General features: G+C 33.1%; 1 protein-coding gene across 5 annotated transcripts in view; it reads right to left on the bottom strand.

Moving 5' to 3' along the window:
- Positions 1–2,131: 2,131 nt before the first annotated feature.
- The window catches only part of LOC127869505 (uncharacterized), a 67,785-nt gene continuing 48,543 nt past the window's right edge, over positions 2,132–21,373 (bottom strand). For 4 of the 5 annotated variants that reach the window (XM_052412129.1, XM_052412132.1, XM_052412131.1 and 1 more), the window contains 15 exons: positions 12,113–12,170; positions 11,304–11,597; positions 10,799–11,053; positions 9,293–9,523; positions 8,784–9,065; positions 8,470–8,610; positions 8,245–8,269; positions 7,982–8,124; positions 7,842–7,869; positions 7,605–7,699; positions 6,849–6,873; positions 6,399–6,610; positions 6,152–6,173; positions 5,804–5,847; positions 2,132–5,025 (listed from right to left, as the gene is read on the bottom strand). In XM_052412129.1, the coding sequence (XP_052268089.1) occupies positions 5,015–5,025; positions 5,804–5,847; positions 6,152–6,173; positions 6,399–6,610; positions 6,849–6,873; positions 7,605–7,699; positions 7,842–7,869; positions 7,982–8,124; positions 8,245–8,269; positions 8,470–8,610; positions 8,784–9,065; positions 9,293–9,523; positions 10,799–11,053; positions 11,304–11,597; positions 12,113–12,164 (1,860 nt within the window). In that variant the 5' untranslated portion in view covers positions 12,165–12,170 and the 3' untranslated portion in view covers positions 2,132–5,014. The remainder of the gene's footprint in view (positions 5,026–5,803; positions 5,848–6,151; positions 6,174–6,398; positions 6,611–6,848; positions 6,874–7,604; positions 7,700–7,841; positions 7,870–7,981; positions 8,125–8,244; positions 8,270–8,469; positions 8,611–8,783; positions 9,066–9,292; positions 9,524–10,798; positions 11,054–11,303; positions 11,598–12,112; positions 12,171–21,373) is intronic. The other variant, XM_052412133.1, reaches the window with a different exon arrangement.

The following is a 21,373-nucleotide window of genomic DNA, read 5'->3' as shown; positions in this document are numbered from 1 at the left end:
CCAATAACAGACACCATATTATAGGCAGTAGGATACTACTGTGCATTCACAGATACCTTAAGATGATAATGTTACATCCGATTACTTATTATTATAATCGAACAAGACAACAATTAAGATGCTTCAACAATAGTAACATACTACTAAAAGTAACAATACCCATCGTCCGAGTCGGTTGTTCCATTTCGTGTTCGCAGAAAGTTCTCAACCACCTTTGTCTAATTATAAACATTAATTACATTGGGTATTTGTTTGCATACGAGTAGTTCGTTGCGTGAGGTTTAACTTTAAGTTTAAAAATGAAGTTTGTATCGGATGCATAGAATACACTCCTCAATAAAAGACGTATACCGGATTAAATTAGTTTAATAAAAACACTAATCTTGGGTAAAGTTTAGCTTAATTTGGAATGCGTTTAAAAGCACATATCGTATCATCATGTATTATTTCAAAGTGCCATCAATAGGTAAAATGAGTCAGAGAAGTTATACCGAAATATTAGTGGGGTTTTCCATAGTCGCAATTCAGGGTAAGTGTATGAAACCATACGTGTGTGGATGTATATTGATGTCCGCTCATCGTTGGTTTATAACATTGAACTCATGGTCTGGTATAATATACTAAATGGTATGATAAAATCCCATTAACCCCAGTATAAGTATGCGTGAACAAATTGAAACAAAACCAGTTTACATACCATCGCCTGTTTTGAAATTTACAATAATAATGTACTATATTCATGGTTTCGAAGCCCGGTCTCGTCCAGCCTGTGAACATAACTTGTAGGAAATTATTTAATCCTTTATACTGCCATTATCTTCTTACATCTGATTTAAGTAGGGCCATCGTCACTTCTAGTATTCTGTCCATTGTGGGAAAATGTGTCGAGTAGAAGTAGAGTCGAAGAAAGTTCGCATCCATGCTTTATGTTGTCTATGATATAAATGTAATGTGAAAACGCCGGATGCTACATTTTAATCTGCATCGTTTCATCGTACTTTGATCGAATGTCAACTAAGTACATGCTAGAATTGTACTTGAATGGCCTTAAAGGAAGGACTAGCGGACAAAAATATCTCTCTTGTTTGTTGATTTTCATGATCCTGTATATATATTAATTTTTTTTTGACCCATGATGTGAAAAAACCGTCAAGTAGACTGATATATTTTACGTCCAGCAACAATATCATATCTGGTGCTTTATTGATTCACCGAAGAAAATCACCGCAGTATGAATACACAGCGAACTTATATTCGTAGTGCTTTACGTATGCATGCACTTCTTTAAAAATAAAAAAAATGTAAAAACATGTCGCAGTAAACAGTTGCTTTAAAAATGTTAAAGTGCAAGAAAGCAAAATCATGGTAACTTACGATGCGACCAACTTTTGTAAGGAACGTGCTATTATCATCGTTTTCATTATACTCATCCTAATACGCATCGTCATCAGCATCAGCATCAGAATCAATACCGTCGCTGTTATTTTCAGTAATAATTATTGCTATGACTAACAGGAAGTTATTAACCAGTCGCCCTATTCAAAACTCAGCAATACAAAAAGACCAGCCCACCACTTACACACGTGATTCCCCGGACAATTAGTTGTTGTACGCCCTGATTGAGCGCTGTCTTTATTTCCTTGTGCGCATGGCATGAACGTTCAAATATGTCAAGTTGAAATATGTTTTAATCAACGCAAAATATTAGTCATCCACATAAGCCGTATGTACTTTGTTGGCCATATGTAAGTGTAAATTGATGTTTTAGCCATGTTTTGTTCCAGTAAAGACCCACACACGAAATGTTTGAACATGTTTACAAACATTTTACCGATTTTCAAACTGACTTCTTTAAAAAATATTATTGTAACTTCATTAATCTAGACCGAAATTTGAATTACATTATGGTTAATTGTGAACATATTTTAGTTCTTTATTAAACGTAATGACTATATCTTCTTACCGCGATAATAACGCACTATTCTGGTTTCATGACACGGTTCTCGATACGGATACGCTGGACGTAAACTGGCGCATTTCCTGAACGTGGGCTAACATGTATGATAAACGCATACAGAGGATGTCAATTTTTATTCAATCATATTAATGAAGCATCATACTATACAGCAAGTTTAACATGCAACACATTTGAACAAAATATTGGTATATATTGGTTTCAAATTTAAGGATGTGGGATGCTTAAATTATGTCTGATTAATTGGTGTGTGCTAAAGTAGCAAATCAAAGAAAACATGCAATTTAAGGAATAACATTATAGTAATTATGACACGTATTGTACATTCCAAGCTACATGAAAACTATCAATTTGTTAGTAATATGTTAAAGGGTCTTCTGAGTAATATTAAGATCTTTATTTTACACTCCTAATGTGCTTTATAATAATGAAAATTGTTAATGTTATTTTTAAATGTTTTTCGTATTGATATAAAATGGGTATACTCTTGCTATCATGTTTGACAAGAGTAGCAGTATATATGAAGCATTTTCTTGATATCAAATGTATTGTTACTAGCTCTGTTATGATATTTTCACGGTACATCAATTAAGTGTTTCCGGTGTTTACAGGGAAAAGGTTTTATATTACTTTTCATTAGCCAAATGTTTTTGTACGTTTCTAAAAGTTAAATAGGTGTATATGTACATTATTTATTATATAGTTTTATGTTTAATCGTTTATTTTTATTATAACCGACATGTGTGGTCTAACAAATATCGTATTAATCCCCTTGTATAAAACTTCGACAGGATACTAAATATAACATCGTTTCGTTTTTATGTAGAATGAGCGGATGTGTGCCCTATGACGTTCCTTCCGAAAGTTCAATTTTCTGTGGAAATACTGACATCTTTTGACAATAGTGATTGCGGAAAGGTCTCAACCGCACAATCGGTAAGGTCACAACCGCACAATCAGATATTGTTTATTGTTTGATGCTTTTGTGGTCATCAACGCATGCATATATAAGTTCGTCACAACGTCGATAATATGTTAAGGGTTGCTATAATTTATCATTTTTGCGCACATATTTTCAAGAACAATTCTTTAAAAAAAACGTAATAAAATGAATGCGGTTTCGAAAAAATTAAACCTACAATGAGTAGAATTACGCCTTTAAACATCAATTATATGTCCGTGTTAGCTGTTCCAATTAAATCCCTCTGATAAATTGTTGCACGAATGCTTTGAGAAAATAATTGTTATTAGAATTAACAGAATAATCGTCGGCCTACTAAACTAAACACACTGGAAACATTTCTTTCGATTTTCTAAAACGACTCTCGAACGTGTTCTTCAGCACGGAAGTCACGCTTGTCACGTCTGAGATATATTATTATACGAAATAAAACTTATAATTATCACATATTATTATAACTCAAACATGGTGTAAAAACTGGTGTTGCTTCTGAGAACGTTTTGATTCCACAGATAAGGCTTAATGTGATTAAGTACTAAACTTTAAGAAATTTAGTTACTCATATTTGCAATATTTCCATGCAAGTTGAGGACGATTAGGTTTTTACATTAAGAAATTGTACAGGGTTATATTTCAGACTTTTTTTAAATTAAATTACAAGTCAAAAAAAATATTTATACACACGTTTCTACTAATGTTATGGTCATTCAAAATGTCCCATACAATGCACATTACTTTACTATCTAAAGGTCGATCAGCTTGCACGCTACGTATTTAAAGGTGGGTTTCCACAGCCGATCCGATCAACTCGATCACCGAAATTTCCCGACCAAACCCGACCAAGCTCGACTAAAAAGGGTATACACGACTTCTTCTCGACCTCTTGTCGATAACACACGACCCCCACACGACGTCCACTCAACCATCCTTCTGATTTCCTCTGGATCATCTCGACCTATACGCGAGCCCTATACGATCTCAGCTCGACATAGTGGACTCAGCTCGACCTCAGCTCGATCGCAACCAGATCTTCACACGACCAGATCGTAATGGTCGTACTACAGTCGTACAAAGCGATCTAAAATAACTCGGGTAGAGGTCGAGCGGATCGGGTACAGAGCTCGTGTATGGTCGAATAGCAATCGGGAAGTGATCGTGTACGGTCGAGTAGCCGTTGGGTAGCTGTCTAGTAAATCTGTACATCAAATCGAATAGAGGATCGTGTTGCGATCTAAAATAACTCTGGTAGAGGTCGAGCGAATCGGGTACAGATCGTGTAAAAGATGTCAATCAGATCGCCACACGATTGCTTCACGATCTTCTACTCGACTAATACACGACCACTTCCCGAGCGCTTCTCGATCCATTTCCTACTCGACCGCTACTCGATATTTTTTGACATGTCAAAAAATATAGGGTTGAAAGCCCGACCGATTCCGGCCTACCCGACCACTCATGCCGACCGAACCAGACCAGTACCCGACCGCTTGGTCGGGCTTGATCGAGTTAATCTGATCGGCAGTGGGAACCCAGCTTTAATTGAGTATTTTTGTATGCATACACATAACTGATGTACAATGAAAATTGCTGCTTACACAATAACACACCTGACATGTTGTTGTTTTTTTGCAATAAAATATAATTATTAAAACATGAAATTACCGTACGAATTTTAAATATGTACACGACATCTAAATGGAATATTGTACTTATAAACGCTACATAATGAAATAGTGAAAATACTATATACACATGACAAATAAAAACTGATGTACAATCCCAATTGCTGCTTACAAAATGATACACTTTAAATGTGTTATTTGTTGACAAGCTTAAAAATAAATCATCTTATACAAAGGAGAAAAAATAATATGTACACACGAAGATACTGTACAAAGTAAGCACAATTAGTTTCGACATGCGTTTTAAATATGCATACAATGCATACAGGGTTTCACAAATAACTGTAAAATTACATAGTTCAATCGAACAGTACACGATCCTGACCAGGAAACGCAATCAAACCATCCGTTTTTAAACGCCATCCAGTTTTCTCTCCGAGGCATCATCTGCGTCTTCTAACGGTTCTCTGAAGATGCAATCATGAAACAATACGTAGTGTGGTGTTGTTAATCTTTCAATCAACAACCTCTGCAATTTATGATGTGTTGTTTGTAACGAATAACGAGTTCTATGTAAATATATATCATCGACTTAAAAAAGTCAGTTAAGTTATATGTTAAAATGAATTTACTGTATTGCTTTTTTTAATCGGAAACTATATTTAAAAACGCAGTACTTAAGAGACTTTTTAATGCATACGTATTCAACGATACTTTTTTTCTTGCATGTGTATTCGACGGGTATTGAGTACCATGTAAGACATCTCCTTATATAACGTGATTTATGTTGCTGTCTTTGTTGTTGTTGTTCTGTACTTATTTGCATATTATGGTAATGTCGCGTTGTATCGATGAGGAAAGGCGCGTGTGCATACATTTACACCAATACAGTATTTATTATTAAATACGCATGATTTAAACTTGTTTATAATGCGCTTACAAATGCATTTTCAACGTGTTACCTATTTACACTGCACGACAACGCATCATGCTCAACTTAAAAAAAGCTATAGAGATTTCAAATAACACACTTACAATACATGAAGCTGTGTTCGTATATACGATTAAAATTGGTTTTCACTAACTATAAAAAGAAGGTATGCTTTTATATTTGCATGTATACGGCACTTAAGAATATGCATACTAGATCGTTGTAAACATGTTTATGTCAAGCCGATTATTGAAATCTTCATGATATTTTTTTGTACTGGGATTTATGTGCTGTATCGGATGTCATCGGCTTACCGCAGTTTTGGTACTCTGTTCTTCTTGACATACTCTTCTCCCATCTAACGTTTTCGGCGGATATACAAAATGTGTAAAACATTATAATGTAATGAACTCACACGATACACGTCGACCACAGAACATATTTTCGTAAAGGTAGTGTGGAAGAAATGGTTAGATGTTTCAATGAATGTTATACTCTAAAAAATAGACGCTTGGGTTTTTATTTAAATAAATTCTCTTGTTTGCTACCATGCTTAACGTTCACACTGGTAAAATACGACACAGGAAATCACTGGTTTCAGTACAAAAGCAAGTTACATGCATGAATCAAACTCGATATGAAATAGACTGGTGTTTACTTACGAACTCACTGATCTTTCTTCATCTGTATCAGATAAGTATTCATATAAATACATTCAGTCATAATATGATTTCATGTTTAATGTGAGGTTCAATATCATCAGACTTTCAATGCAGGCATCTTATTTAGTTTCGTACACAATTCATATATTTCTTATTCATGTGAAATGCGTTTAAAATCATATTCCTACTAGTGCTCCTTGTATTTGGTTTTATTTTGTTTTAGCGAATAAAATAGACAGTTCCGTACCTGTGATGTTGCCCTTCCCTCTTTTCGGCTTGTTGACAATTCTGTAAGTGTTATCATCATGACCTTTTGTGTTTTTGGATACGCTGTTAATTAAGACCTTTGACTGTTGTTTTTGATGGACAGCAGAGCAATTGTTGGCGTCTGGTCGTGTCGATTTATTGACAACGCTGTAGGTAAAATCTTCGCCAACATTTCCTGTTTTAAGCCACTTGCTGTTGAAAACAGTTTATCGACAGTTCACTGTTAACGTATGCGATGTTATTGAAGATACACATGTCATTTAGTAGATAGCATGCCTAATTGATCTGTATACATTTAGAAAACTGGACTTTCCGCAAATAGATCTTTGAATATAATAGGATCATGTTACGAAAAGGAAATCGTGTTCTATTTCGTTGAATATGTGCGTTGAATGATGTGATCTTCTAAAAACTAGTAAGAAAAACTTACGTTCTGTGTTCTGCAGCATTTGTGACTGAAAAACATGTAATGATCATCAATGTATTTTACTGAATTACATAAGATTTATCTTTAGAACAAACAGGCGTGTTGTTAATTATTTGTAATCGCTTAAAAGGTTCGTGTACGAAACAAACACACTTACTAGTTATATTTATTTTGCATGTAAGATGCTTACGCAGTTAAAACGTGTGTAAACGTTCTTTATGAATATCTCCAAAATTGTTTTACATATGAATCTGCTCTAGTGTGAACTAAACCATTTAGGTATGGCCCTAACCTTAAAATAAACATCTAGATTTAGTTGAATGTGGCCATACGATTCTTGTGTAGATATCATATGGGTGAACATATGGTCAATTTATTTAACGGAAGAGCCCTAATGCAATAATAAAGTGTATTTTTGGATCGTTTAACGTTAAGGCTTGTAATTCACCTTCATATAAGCCAAGTGATGCTTGCGCGCGACAAAACCGCTCATTAAGGTACAGTTATTTTTAATATGTGAATGCATGGGAAACATACAGTCATCGTCCGTTAGTCGCCCTATACCAACTTATGTACCGGTTATAGGAGGTTTAATTCGTATTGTGCAGAGTAATTAAAGTGGGTAAAATAAAATTAATGTTCAAACATAATTCAGAAAAGTTACTGTAGAAACCCGGTATGCTTCATGTTTGCATTGAATAAAACAAAAGATAAACTGTACGACTATGATATTGTCTCCTACGGAAACGTTTAGTTTACCTTTATTTTGGTCTTCAGGATCTCTAGCGTAGCTATAGAGTAGATCATCTATAATAGTTTCCGGTTCAAACGGATTTTGTAGATCTTGCCTAGATCTTTTAAACAGAAAAAGTGAATATTTGAACACAATCACTATGGACCATTATAAAATGAGTTTACTGATTAAGATATTAAGATATTCATTGAATAAATGAATTTAATTATTGCTTAACAAAAATGTAATATGTATAGTCATACCTATGGCTGAATCCTTGCTCATTGTGAGCTGAAATCAGGTAAATATACGTTGAACATACACTGGCATTCAAATGTAAAGAAAAGTAAGCAATTAATAAAAGTGAACGGAACTAGTTAATTGCATATAAATATCATAATACGTGTACGATTGTGATTGGCTTCTCTTTCCATGTCGAGACATCCTGCATACGTTTCATTGGCAAACGCAGAAGTTAAATCATCTTTGTTTTCTGTTGTTTCGTTTTCCGGGAAGTCAGCCAATGCAATCACAGCAGCAGCCGGTCTGTTAAGGAAATATGTGGAATTAACGGCTGACTTGTTTTAGACATAGCCTTTTTATGAATGTACACATACATTTACGATATCAACAAATTTTACAAGAAAAAAGACACACAATTCTTACAGTTCATCGTTCACTGCAGCAGCATCTGAAATATGAATAACATATAATACTTTGTGTCACAAAATATGGTCAAATACATTGTCAGCTTTCGAAGCTTGTAATTATTAATACTTTTTTTTAAACGTACATGTCAATAATATTAAAAGTGCTTGCTCAAATAATATCTAAACAGTTGATAACTCAAATACTTCATTGTGTACAAAAGACATATAAAAATCACACAACCTGTAACAAATATTATTCGTTTGCAGAAGACGATCCCTTGTCTCTTCATCAGAATCATGGACACAGCAAGTACAATAACTATGACGGCTGTGACAAATCCAATAATGACGATAAAGATGAATTTGCGTTCTGAGTGCGAATCTGTTAGACATCAGAGTTATATATATATTTACTAAATATGAAAGACGTACAATAATGTACAACACATATTGAGTTATTTAAGGTCGATTTACATAGAAAGAATGAGCAGTAAAACAATAAAGATGTTACATATATTTCTGTCTAGTAAAGCAAGGAAAACTGTGTGTACCTACAGCTTAAGATCACGGTGGCGTAAATAAATTTAGAGTCAGAATCGAGTCCATTAGATGCTCGGCAGGTAAATGTCATTGAATATGTACTTTCTGTTAATTGAAGGGTATGTTTAACTGATGAGGTGTTGATCGACAACGTGCTATTATCGTGTATTAACATCATATCAGGAGGAGGGTTGCCTTGTCCTTTACAAATGAGCGTGATACTTTCTCTTTTATTGATTGTAATGTTATCTTGATTCTCTTTTCCTTCGAAGTAAAATTCAGTGACAGATGCAGGATCTGCAAAACATATTATATCAAGTCTAAACTGATAGAAGATTAGGCAATATATAACAAAAAATAATCCATTCAATACTTAAGCCCACACATAAATGAATCATGCGAGCATAGAAACGCTTGAAGTCCCATGCGAATAGGTATGATTTGCATCTCAATTTATATTATTTATGGTAGGTACACTTATTTAGCAAATTCATCAATAAAATACATTTTTTATTATCAATTACCTAGAACGATCAGTTCGAATCGACCATTTGCATTACCAACAAACGTTTGGTTTCCTGTTTTGTTGAGCGCTTCACAAAAATGCATATCTCCAAGGCTTTTATTAACTTCTGGTTTGGAACAATCTCCTGTTCTTATTTTCACTTTGGGATTCCCATTAAGGAGTGGACATGAATTCGCGGTTTCATGTTTTGTTTTGATTGAATTATTATATGCGCAAATGCTTGGAGGAACTGGAATTAGGATGTTAATGTCAGGTGAACATATAATAATCGATATGTATCTTACCATTAACATGATTTAATAGCAGAAAATCTGGATAGCATGTACACTGAAGCTTCAAATGACAGGCAAGGCATATATGACTCCCTTTGACGTATTACATTTGGCGAACTATTGAAATGCAATATTCGTTCAAGCCAATCTTTGAAGAAAGTATGAAAATGGTAAAAACATGCTTTAATTCAATTTTTTTTAAATATGTTCATAACTTTTATATCAAACTACAGTACAGCTATCAAAACCGTTGAACACAATTCCAATTATATCATTCGTCTGAATGCAAACACATCGTTTAACTGCACAAGCATACCTGACGACGTAATATCATGCAACTCCTTCAATTAAATGTCGCAAGCTTGTAGCGATTTTTCGAACGCATAAATATCAAAAAACGTTTTTGTTATGGATGTTTTATATTAATATAATTATAGCAAACATGTTTGGAATATATAAATGGAATGAAATTGGTGAAATTCGATTTACTTTTTTATAAATAAGAATGTACTCGAATAACGAGATGAAGTGGTAAGTTGAGCCATTAAAACCTAAACAATAAAATCGTCTAACAGTTTTTGTGCAGTTGTCGTGTATATCAGTTAAGAAACTGAAATAATTTTTACAAGGTAATTTGTTTGCTGAATAACCAGTTTGTTTGTTGATCAACGAGTCTTTCCCAAACAATTAGTCGCTTACACCAACTGTTTTAATTAAAAAAGCTAAACTGTATGTAATGCGAATCGACCTCTAATCATGGAAGCTAGAATTGGTGACACCACTCCGCAATGTACATGATGACTTCCTTATAACGTTGGTGGGAATAGCAAGTAGTGTTTTGAGTGTGTTTGTGCCAATTAGCGAAATCATGTGTTTCCGTTTATCTTGAAGAAGACTTAATATTGACAATATATTTATAAATAATAACAACATAGAAGATCATTTTTTAAGCATAAAAACGTGAGCAATCTTTGACTTGCTCGTTAGCTAAGCTGGAAGGAAAATTAACTATTCAACATAATAATGATTTTGCCATTGGAACATGTAATGAAAACAACTTCTGAAAGTATATTGTATACAAGTGGTATACAAAGCAACATATCGGAATTGTTGTTAACTTATTATAAATTTAATTACATGCAGTGGATATTTGTGTATATTTTACCTTTTTAAAATCGCAAGAGTAAATTAAATTAAAACATGTCGATGGAAATAGTAAGAAACACACATACTTATTATCATAATTCGCCAAGGATTTACTTCTCCATTTCCATGCTGACAAACAACAACTGAGCCGTTGTTTTCTCGTTGAAATATGTGAGATATGAAGCTTATGTTACCCCGTGTAAAATAGTTTGCTTGGATGCTTGTGTCGCTAAAATTTATTCCACCCACAACCCATTGAAGCCTGTCGGTACACGTGGTTACTGCAGAGCAATCCACACAATCAGATGTGTTGCTTAGTTGGTTAGTCGAATTAATTGATGCTGAAAAGTGGACAACGAAACATAATTCAATTATTGAGTGAATAAGAAGTATAACTTTGTGCAAAAATGCACCGACTAACTGTTTATTAAACTGTTTTTGAATATTGTAATGAACTGATCAACATATTTATTTCATAAGGTATGTAAATCATCACGCTTGACATGAGGCTGTTATTACTCAAATTCAAAAGTCTAAGGCCAATAAGATTATTTTATTGAACATTTTTTGTTACATTAAATACGCCCATACCGTTCGGACAGGACTTGATGACGTTACTCTTTATCAGCACATTATCCATCGGCGCGTCACACATCCACGTACTACAATTGTGTTCAGTAATGTTACATTCGACACTGGAATTGCCTTTGCATTCACAATGAACTTTTATCTCGCCATGAATTTTTGAACACATGCTGCCAAATTTGACCGACATGACGTACTTGTCATTTTTGTACACGCTAAATGAAGACGAAGGCCAAGAAGTATTGCACAGTAAATATTGTATGCCATCGCGATTGTATATATATATATCCGGTAACTGACCTGAAAGAAGATTGTTTATTAAGACACTATCAAAAAACATAAAATACATTAACAATATTTATACATTGTGTTTTCGGTTGTTTTTAAGACAGTATTTATTTAACAATCTATTTTCAACAGTTCATGGTATCGATGCATATCACAACTTCTTAGATTACAAGTATAATTAGTATAAATGCAATTTTAACACGATGATAGCATTGTCTTTCTCTTTTCGAATTTGGCCATAATAAATAAATGGCATATTGCAAGTTTAACGATTGAAATTTGTTAAAGTTTTATTGCACGATTTCTTTCTATGGCATGTGATATACGCGTGCGCTTTATACAAAATCGCAGGTGTACATGTATACTTTTCTGAGCAGTTCGATGTTAATTACAGTTTGCTGAATGCAACTTAAAACTTAGATCAAACAAATGAAAATTAATGTTAATAAAATGTACTAAATTAAGAATGTTAAAACACTGTCTTCCTCCTGTTTTGATATTATTTTTATTAAAGTGTGTGAACTTACCAAATGTTAAGAAAGCTGGAACTGTCAATAATACCACGCTTGTATAGTCCATTATTATCTAAAAGTATAGCAGTGGCACAGAATTATGTTTTATATGTCCATAAAAAAAACTTAAACGGTTTTAATTCGCAAGTAACTGTTCTAAGACACTTATAAGTACTGCATTTCATATAGGTTCTTCTGTCAACAACCATCCCTTATAAAGTCCAAGTTTAGTATGTTTGATAAATATAGCAATATTTAAACCCGGAAATTAACTCGTTTTAGTGTCTACAAAAACTTAAAGTGTGTGATGTATAAATAAAGTTATGCGTTGATTGGATCGTTATAGTATAATTTACTGTGTAGAAAGAAAACACCATCGGATGTAGTGTAACTTTCCTAGGGTATTAGGCGCGGCAAAGTTACGTCGTTCTATTTATAACCATGACGTCGTTTGCTGCTCTGCATTTGGTTTACAGACATTTCTTTGGTTTACTTTGTAAATAAGCACATACAATGTTAAAATGATGAGGCAAATATAATATCGGAATAGTACCGAATACATAAAGGTTTATTTAAAACCTTTACTGATACAAGATAAGATCACCATATTCACAACATAAATTTCTCTAAAAAGCATATTAAAAGCATTAGAGAAGTAACATAAATATATACAAATTACTTTTAAGTGTGAACTAAGAGTCATATATTAAAATGTCTATTTAATTAGTCCATAAACTAAGATTTTACTAACAAATTAAAAACTGATGTTGATGAATAACTCATGCTTGTTAGTATTTTTTCTGTATAAGTTCTCGAATTTAAATGAATGCAAATAGAGAAAAGAAATGTAGTTTAGTAGCGGGATCATATGGTGCTTGTATTCAGTGGAATAGTTCACTTTTTGATAAAAGCAACACACTTTGCTCATTGACAGTTTAAAGTATTTAAGGCAAAATAGGCTATGGACCCACGTCATATTTTTCAAAATGGCCGCCATTTTCAAAATGGCCGCCAACCTATGAAAAAATGAGAAAATATCGAGGTGCTGATCGTTTGTTGCGATCTTTCACAAATCAAATGAAATATAACACTACTTTATTTCTAATTATGCTGATAACAAAAAATCTTAGCAAGAAAAACAAGTATTTTAAGTATTTTGTTAATTTTGTACTTTTTGTAAGGTCAAAAGTTCATTGGGGGGGGAATTATGCTTTTTTGGCAAATATTCGTTTACTTTAATAATAAATCAATCCATAAAGGTCGCCAAGTTTAAAAAATGCAATTTTTTATTTATATGTTTTATATTTTATGCAATACAAAGTTTTGGGCTGACGATGTACATGCAAATGTGTTATTTATAAAGTCTAACTTTACAAAGCCACATGTACATTTTTTTAAATCAATTAACAAACTATAAAGTTGAAATATGATCATAACACATTGATATGCTGCCCTATATGTGTGCATCTTTTTTCAAAACTATTTTCTTCATGCTAATCATGAAATAACCAAAAAATAACCATCACAGTTACTTCCCTTTGTTTGAAATACCCCATTTTATATGTGAAGCAGACGATCACATCCTGTACAGTTTTTCAACGTTTTTCGTTAAAAGTTGCCGTACTTTTGAAGATCTGCTGATTTTAGGTAAGTAAACCTTTTAAGATACCATTCTCTTGTTTAAAATTATTTTTATCATAACAAATGCCTAAGAAGAGTCCTGCTCAAAGATTTAAAAGAGTGTTCGGATGGGTACTAGTTACTGGATAGGTGGATTGATGAAACAACTTGCCTCTATTTTTACAAGTTTATCTATGTGTAAATGAGAACTCAGAGTGTATAATGTAATGATTTGTTTCCTGATTGGGCAATCATTAATATTTGTATAAAATTATAGCATATATATATATCGTGTAAGATCGTTTGTTATGTCACGAGTGATAATAGAAATATATTTTCATGAGTTGCGCAGTACATTTCAAAACACAAAATGACGTCATGAGTGTGACAAAATGACGTAATTATACCAGCGAAATTCTCCAGTTAAACTCTTTTACAATGTAAATAAACGGTGAAAAAGCATAAAATAAAAAGAAAATTTGTTGGATGCGGTGGAATGTCGCTTTTAATTCACTCGTCATCATAATATCTATATATATATAATTATTAATGATAATCTAAAAATAGAAAAAGTTTTTCCAAAAATGTGTTATTATTTTCACTGCTGTGTTTTCACTGCAGAAATATCATATTTTTATCATAAGGTATGAAATAAAAAATAATTAAAAAAAAATATATATATATATATATATATATATATATATATATATATATATATATATATATATATATATATATATATATATATATATATATATATATGATAAAATATGATATTTCTGCAGTGAAATAACAGCAGTGAAAATAATAACACATTTTTGGAAAACCTTTTTCTATTTTTAGATTATCATTAATAATAGCCTCTACACCTACAAGTTCGTGCACTTTACATTAAACTGATAAAAGAAATGGAAAATGAAACAGATATCAACTGAATGCAATAAATACAGCTAGAACAATTCTAATTTACTAACTTGAAACAAAAAACTCCGTAAAATTTTGTCACAAACTCGAAGAATCAAACCCGTAAACAAACATGTAGTCTGCAATGTGAGTCAATAGAATCTTCTTGCAAGTTCGTGCACACAAACTGATGACGTCAGAGAGGCCCTGGGAGGTGTGTACAATTTGTATTTTGTCTTTTAACATGAACAATTAAATGTGTTTAGTAAATATGTACTGTTCCTGTTTTAATCATATGTTATTACTGTATATATCTAGAGGATTTTTATAGACTGATGTTGAAAAATAATTGAATGGTTAACTATGTTAATTAATTTTGTAGAACTAATAAACCAATAAAAATAACTAATTAACGGAACTGAACTTTAACTTTTGAGTCAGTTTTCACAGTGTGGACACAAAAATGTGTCGCCCCTCCGGATAACAGTTTTTTGTGGCAAAATGCCAAGTGGACACTGTGTGGACATTTGTCACAGTAGGCCCAAGTTACAATTTTTAAATACGGTCTTGTATTTTCATTCGGTGGATAGAATTGACCGCATACGCAGCATGCTTCGCCGTTATCGTCGCTCTCACAATCGGTAAGGTCGTCTGCTGCAATGTTTTGATTGTTGATTCCACTCGTCGATGGCTGTAGCGTGTCAGATGATCCACTGGATTTCTTGCTTATCTTCTTAAGCTTCTTGCCTTTTTGCGTGTTTTGCCTGTTCTCTTTTTGATCTTCATATTCCAACAACGTAGTGATGTATGATGGATCTGTGATGTTCCTTCCGCCGGATTTAGGTCTGCTTGGCTTCGGAGAATCCGTGCAGGTGTATTTACATTTGCATGTCTTGAGGGGAGCTTTGTCTGCGTTTTCAACTTTCGTTTGCAAGTATTTATCAACAGCTTCTTTGCCGGATTTCAATGCATTGACCTTCTGGATAGGTGTGCTGTCTCTGAAGCTTGGAAATAATTTTTCTTGCTCAATTGCGTTGCTGTTCAAAGGATATATTTCCGTTTTCGTAAAGGCAGCTACAATGTTAGAGGGGCTCATGGCTCTAAGATACGCCTTGCATGCGATTTCAGTCATTTCGTACTTGGTGACGGATCTGCCGATGTGACTTCTCATGAACGATGCGCATTCTCGGTAATAGTATCCTTTAAATAGTCCAAATATTCCCACATCTAAGGGCTGAAGGATATGCGAGGTATGTGCCGGCAAAACAAACAGGATGATGTTGTGATATGCTGCCCATTCAATCATTTGCTTGGATGTGTGGCTTGCATGTCCATCAAATATTAGCAGTATTTGCTGGGTTTCATTGGCACCTGATCTGACATAGGGAATGAAAATTGCTCTGTAAATAGTCCTTGAAGGTTCGACCAGCCAGACTCAGACATAACAATCCTGGTTCCTGGTGAACTGCCTTTGCTCAGGTCTGCATTAGTTCGTTTTCCTTTGAAGATCAGGTATGGGGGTAGATAATTTCCGGCGGCGTTCGCGCATCCTATGACAGTTGTGTTTGTCGAACGAGGTGACGTAACTGACTGCGGTTTCCCAGCAACTGGAGCAATTATGTTCGGTGGACGATGCTCGGGTTGAATGCCTGTTTCATCTAGATTGAAAATGAACTGCGGCTTCTATGCATGTGGTTTATGTTATTACTTGAAATGTACCCTGTTGTGGTGCGCAATACGTTGGGCAGACGGGTAGATCACTTAAAACACGTTTTAGGGAACATTTTTTTTTAATTAAAAATAACAATAAATTTTATAACTTCATTTACCAGCACTTTAATAAAACAGGTCATAGCGTAACAAATATTTCAATTCAACCTGTGGAGCAACTTATTTTTAATAATAGTACTTCAAGTCAGTGCCAAATAAAAGCAAGGTGCATGTCAGAATTTGAATGGATTAAACGTTTGCAATCAGCTTACCCACTTGGATTAAATGATAATATTCTAAATGTTGGAACAATTTCTAAAAATAAATCGATTAATTCATTTTCTCTGTTTAGTAAACGTCTAAGAAATAAACGTTCACATGGCATTAGGAAAAATGGTAACTTAAGGCGTAAATTTAAACGTCTGCTTTCTTTAAATGATTGCTACACAGTATTACAAAATGGGGGTAAACATAAATTACTAAGTGCACTTAGCTCTCTTTCTGTTTCTTCGTTGGCGCATATTGATAAGGAATGTAAACTTATTTTACTTCAATCTGACCCTCTATATGAATGTGTTTGTATTATTGAATCTTTCACTTAAACCTTTTATTGAAAATGTACTTAACAAAACTAGAAATCGTATCAAAATTGAGTTTTGTAACAAAGGTCTCGATTTAATTGACCTTCCTAAAATATTCAATGATAAAAATGTACGTCGGTTGATTCCCCCTTATTTCCGCAATACTGATTCGCCACTTATTTGCTACAAATATAGTAAACCTGTAAGAAGTATCGTTTTTAATTATAATTCTATTTCCACAGATATAAATGTAATAAGAAATTGTCCTACATCATGTGACTGTACTAGTTCTAAATATATATATGGTCCAGTTGGACATGTTATTACTGGGGACCTTAATTTCATTCAAAATAAAAACCTTAGAAATTTGCTACGCAGAGGCCCTAAGTACAGACTGCCTATTCCTGTTGATTTTGATAACTGCATTAAGAATATCGTAACATCCTTACATGATTATTGCACTAAATGGTGCAGGAAGGAAAATGCTGAAATTACTGCACTCAATGATTGGAAAACAAAAATATTTAGCATGGCCATGAATAAAATATGTTTTTATGATACACATCCTTTGGCCCTACCACATTCACCTAAATTTAATAAACAAAATCTCTGTAAATTGCTTGAAGACTTAAAATCTAAATTCGTCTTAGTTCCTGCTGATAAGGCTGCTAATAATGTTATCATAATATGACGAGTGTTTTATGTTCAAACTATTTCACAAGAACTTTCACAAACTACATCATATTGTGAGTACAATAAGCAACCTAATGAAATTATTACCGACCATATTGCCCAATGCATAAAGTTAAATGTAATAGTCAATATTACTGACAAGAAATTGCCATCACTTTACTGGATACCTAAATTACATAAGACGCCATATAAAAGTCGTTTTATCGCTAATTCAGTGTCTTGTACCACCAAACAATTATCAGTGTATCTTACATCTGCATTGAGTGCCATTAGATATCATATAGCTAAATTTTGTAATAAAGTTTATGAAAATAGTAATATTAACCTATTTTGGTCAATAAAAAACACCTTAGAAGTTATTGATAAAATTGAAAATAAAAAATATAAGGTTTCACAGGTAAGTACTTATGATTTTTCGACACTATATACAACGCTTCCTCACGCTTTAATAAAATCCAAACTTGTTTCTTTGATTGAAAATCTTTTGCTAGAGAGAAATGTTTGTATCTAGCTTTAAACACTAAAACAGCTTTTTTTACTAATCAGATATTAGATAATTACATTATTTGGACTGGTCTTGACTTTTGTGCAGCACTTAATTTTCTTTTGGATAACTTGTTTGTTGAATTTAATGGTAAAATATTTAAACAAATTATTGGCGTTCCTATGGGTACTAATTGTGCGCCACTTATAGCTGACCTTTTTTTATATTGTTATGAAAGCGAATTTATGTTAGAATTATCTAAAACTAAGCAAGTAGATTTGATTAATTGTTTTAACCTTACTAGTAGGTACATTGATGACATACTTAATTTAGATAATCCATTATTTGAAGAATATATTCACAAAATCTACCCAAAAGAACTAGTCTTAAATAGATCGTGTATATCCAATACAGACGCTGCGTATTTAGACTTACATTTAACTATTAATAATAATTTGATCAAAACTAGTTTATATGACAAACGGGACGATTTTAACTTTGAAATTGTGAATTTTCCGTTTTTAGATGGCAACATCCCTAAAGGACCTTCCTATGGTTTTTACATTTCGCAGTTGGTGCGTTATGCCAGAGCATGTTCGTGTATTAAAGATTTTAATGATCGTAATCTAATATTAACTAAAAAATTGCTAAAACAAGGCTTTTTGTATCATAACCTAAGAAATAAATTTGCTAGATTTTACTCTTAGTGTGTGATTTAATTTCAAAATATAATGTTTCTTTAAAATGGCATTTAAATAATGGAATCTCCTTTCCATCATTTTACGGAGATGTTTTGAAGCGTGTCCGCAAATTAAAATATGTTAAACCAAATGTTCATATTAAACTTTTCAATTTAATTAACTTGTTTTTATCAAAAGGATACGATGCTTATGTACTTAAACACACGTGTTTGATGGTTTTCGATTCACTATATCTTTCTTCCCTTAAAATTTGGAATCATTTGTGATATTATAGGCATTTTTCACTGTTGAATAAAATTGTGTCATTGTGTCGTATGAACAAATCTGCATGAATACTACATTATAGGCATTTTTCACTGTTGAATAAAATTGTGTAATTGTGTCGTATGAACAAATCTGCATGTAAACTACATTTGGACTCAAATCGTACATCAAATCATTTCTGTCTTCAGTTGTAAAAACACCTATATACTGTTTGATTCCAATAATGTCGCTTTAATGGAATTACCATTTTTATTCATTTGCTTCTTAATATTAAATCACCTAAACTTGTTTTATTAGTAGCACAGCCCCATTAATATTTTTATTTAGTACTGCCCTTGGAATTTGCTCACGTCATGTCATTATGGATTTTTGTGACGTCATACGACCGACTTTCCCAGTTGTAATCTACATGCATAGGTCATTGGGTTTATAACGTTCCATTTTATTTATATTTTCTCTCTGATAAGCGTTTCTTGTTTGATTTAATTATTTTTAATTTGTTTAGCAGTCACATAAACATCCAAGCTATGTAATATGGAATTTTTACACCCATTATTGCTGCTTCTTCCTGTATTTGCGCGATGATTATTTGAGATATTAACTCTATGATTCTATATTCTCAAATCTTTTCTATAAAGAAGGAATGTAGTTGACAATTGTTAATAGTTTTATTTGATCGTTCGTCAAAAAGTTGTAATTCTGTTACTCTTGTATCTTCAATGCAATTGAGTAATTAAATAGTAATTAAATTGAATGCGTTTTAATTCCCTTTTATTATTGTTTAATTTGAGTTACAATGCTATGACGTTAAATTTTATTTACACTTAAATGTATTATGAATATTGCTGGGCCAAGTGTGAGGTTGAGCGCTCTATAACCAGGTTTAAACCCCCAATGCTTTGCATTGACCGTTCCAAGGCGGTGACCCCAGCTTTATTCATATTTTGTGTTTATGTTGGTTTGTATTGTGCTGTATTGTGCTGTTTTGTACTGTTTGGGCAATCGGTCACTTGCCTTAAATAAAGGACCAACTAATTGTTTTTAATGAAAATTCAATACTGCTCCAGCAGCTGGAGTTTCACTTCTTTATATTGTTCGACAAACCATTGTCAGTAATGACCTTTCTAAGGCTGTCAAAATAGTGTTGAACTATTTCTGGAGTTGACGACTTAGCCCTGTTTGTTTCCAATGAACTTTGTTTTACAGAACTTATTCTTTGCTTCCATCTCTGTAGAAAACCATACAACCAGCAGTTACTGAGAGGTTTCGAGTGGGTTTTCCTACCAAAATCTTGGGCTAATTCTTTCCCAGGTTCTTTAAGTTTGTTGTAGGTAATTCCGTAGCCAAGCTGTGCTAAAACCTCAACATGTTCAACCAGGGAAAGCTCCTCCTCAGAAGAAAACAATGTCACCTCGTTCTTCAAGTTAGCGGTATCAATGCGACCTTTAATACGATCTCTTAGGGTCTGAACCGGCACGCGAAACTGCATAGCCGCCTTCCGTACAGATACTTTTTCAGTCTTGACATAATCAACTGCTTTGTTAAGGGCCTCTGGCGTATAATTACGATACTTTCCGTAATTTTTGAAAGACTTTGGATGAGGCTGAAGTTTTAGAAAGAAAAAACGATCTTTGTTTTATCTTAACTTAACGAATTAACTTAAATTTCGTATTAAAATAACTTAAAACGCATAATTTTATTAATGAGGGTTTAATTAACATTGTCATACTTGTTTAATCATACATTCACGGGTCACGGTGTCGGATATGGTATTTGCGGAGCATAATGTTAATCAAATAACAACGACACATTCATTTGGCGTTAATTGAAGCTTAATTGGATCTTTATGAAAACCATTAAACACACAGCAAATGATGTAACCGGGCCTCTCGACCAAGGGAAACAATCATGACTGAATTTCAATTTCAAAATGGCGGATACCTACCGGCAGCGAAGATATTTTGTAGAATTTTAAGATTTTATCAATATTTCTATGGAAACAAAGTGAGAATTATCAATATTTTGTGTATATTTATAATGTAAACGTTGGCTTTTTACAAAATATACCTGTTTTTTTTTCTCATTATTCTCGCGTATTCGGCTTCGGCAATAATGGCTTGGACTCGTGAACAAAGTTCGGACACGCGCGTTCGTTCCTTGCTTAGTTATCGACGTCATCAAGTAATGCACGAACTTGTAGGGCTGCACGAAGTTATAGGAATAGAGGAAAAGTATTTTTTTTTTAAGTAGATCGTTTAGCTTTATCGGCTTTATTGTTTTTCAGGTATGGAACCTATAACTTAAATTGCAACCGCTTCAG

Source organism: Dreissena polymorpha, chromosome 2 (assembly GCF_020536995.1).
Source record: "Dreissena polymorpha isolate Duluth1 chromosome 2, UMN_Dpol_1.0, whole genome shotgun sequence".
NCBI classification, from domain to species: Eukaryota; Metazoa; Mollusca; class Bivalvia; order Myida; family Dreissenidae; genus Dreissena; species Dreissena polymorpha.
The sequence above is the reverse complement of the archived record's forward strand: the minus strand, read 5'-3'. Positions and strand labels throughout refer to the sequence as shown.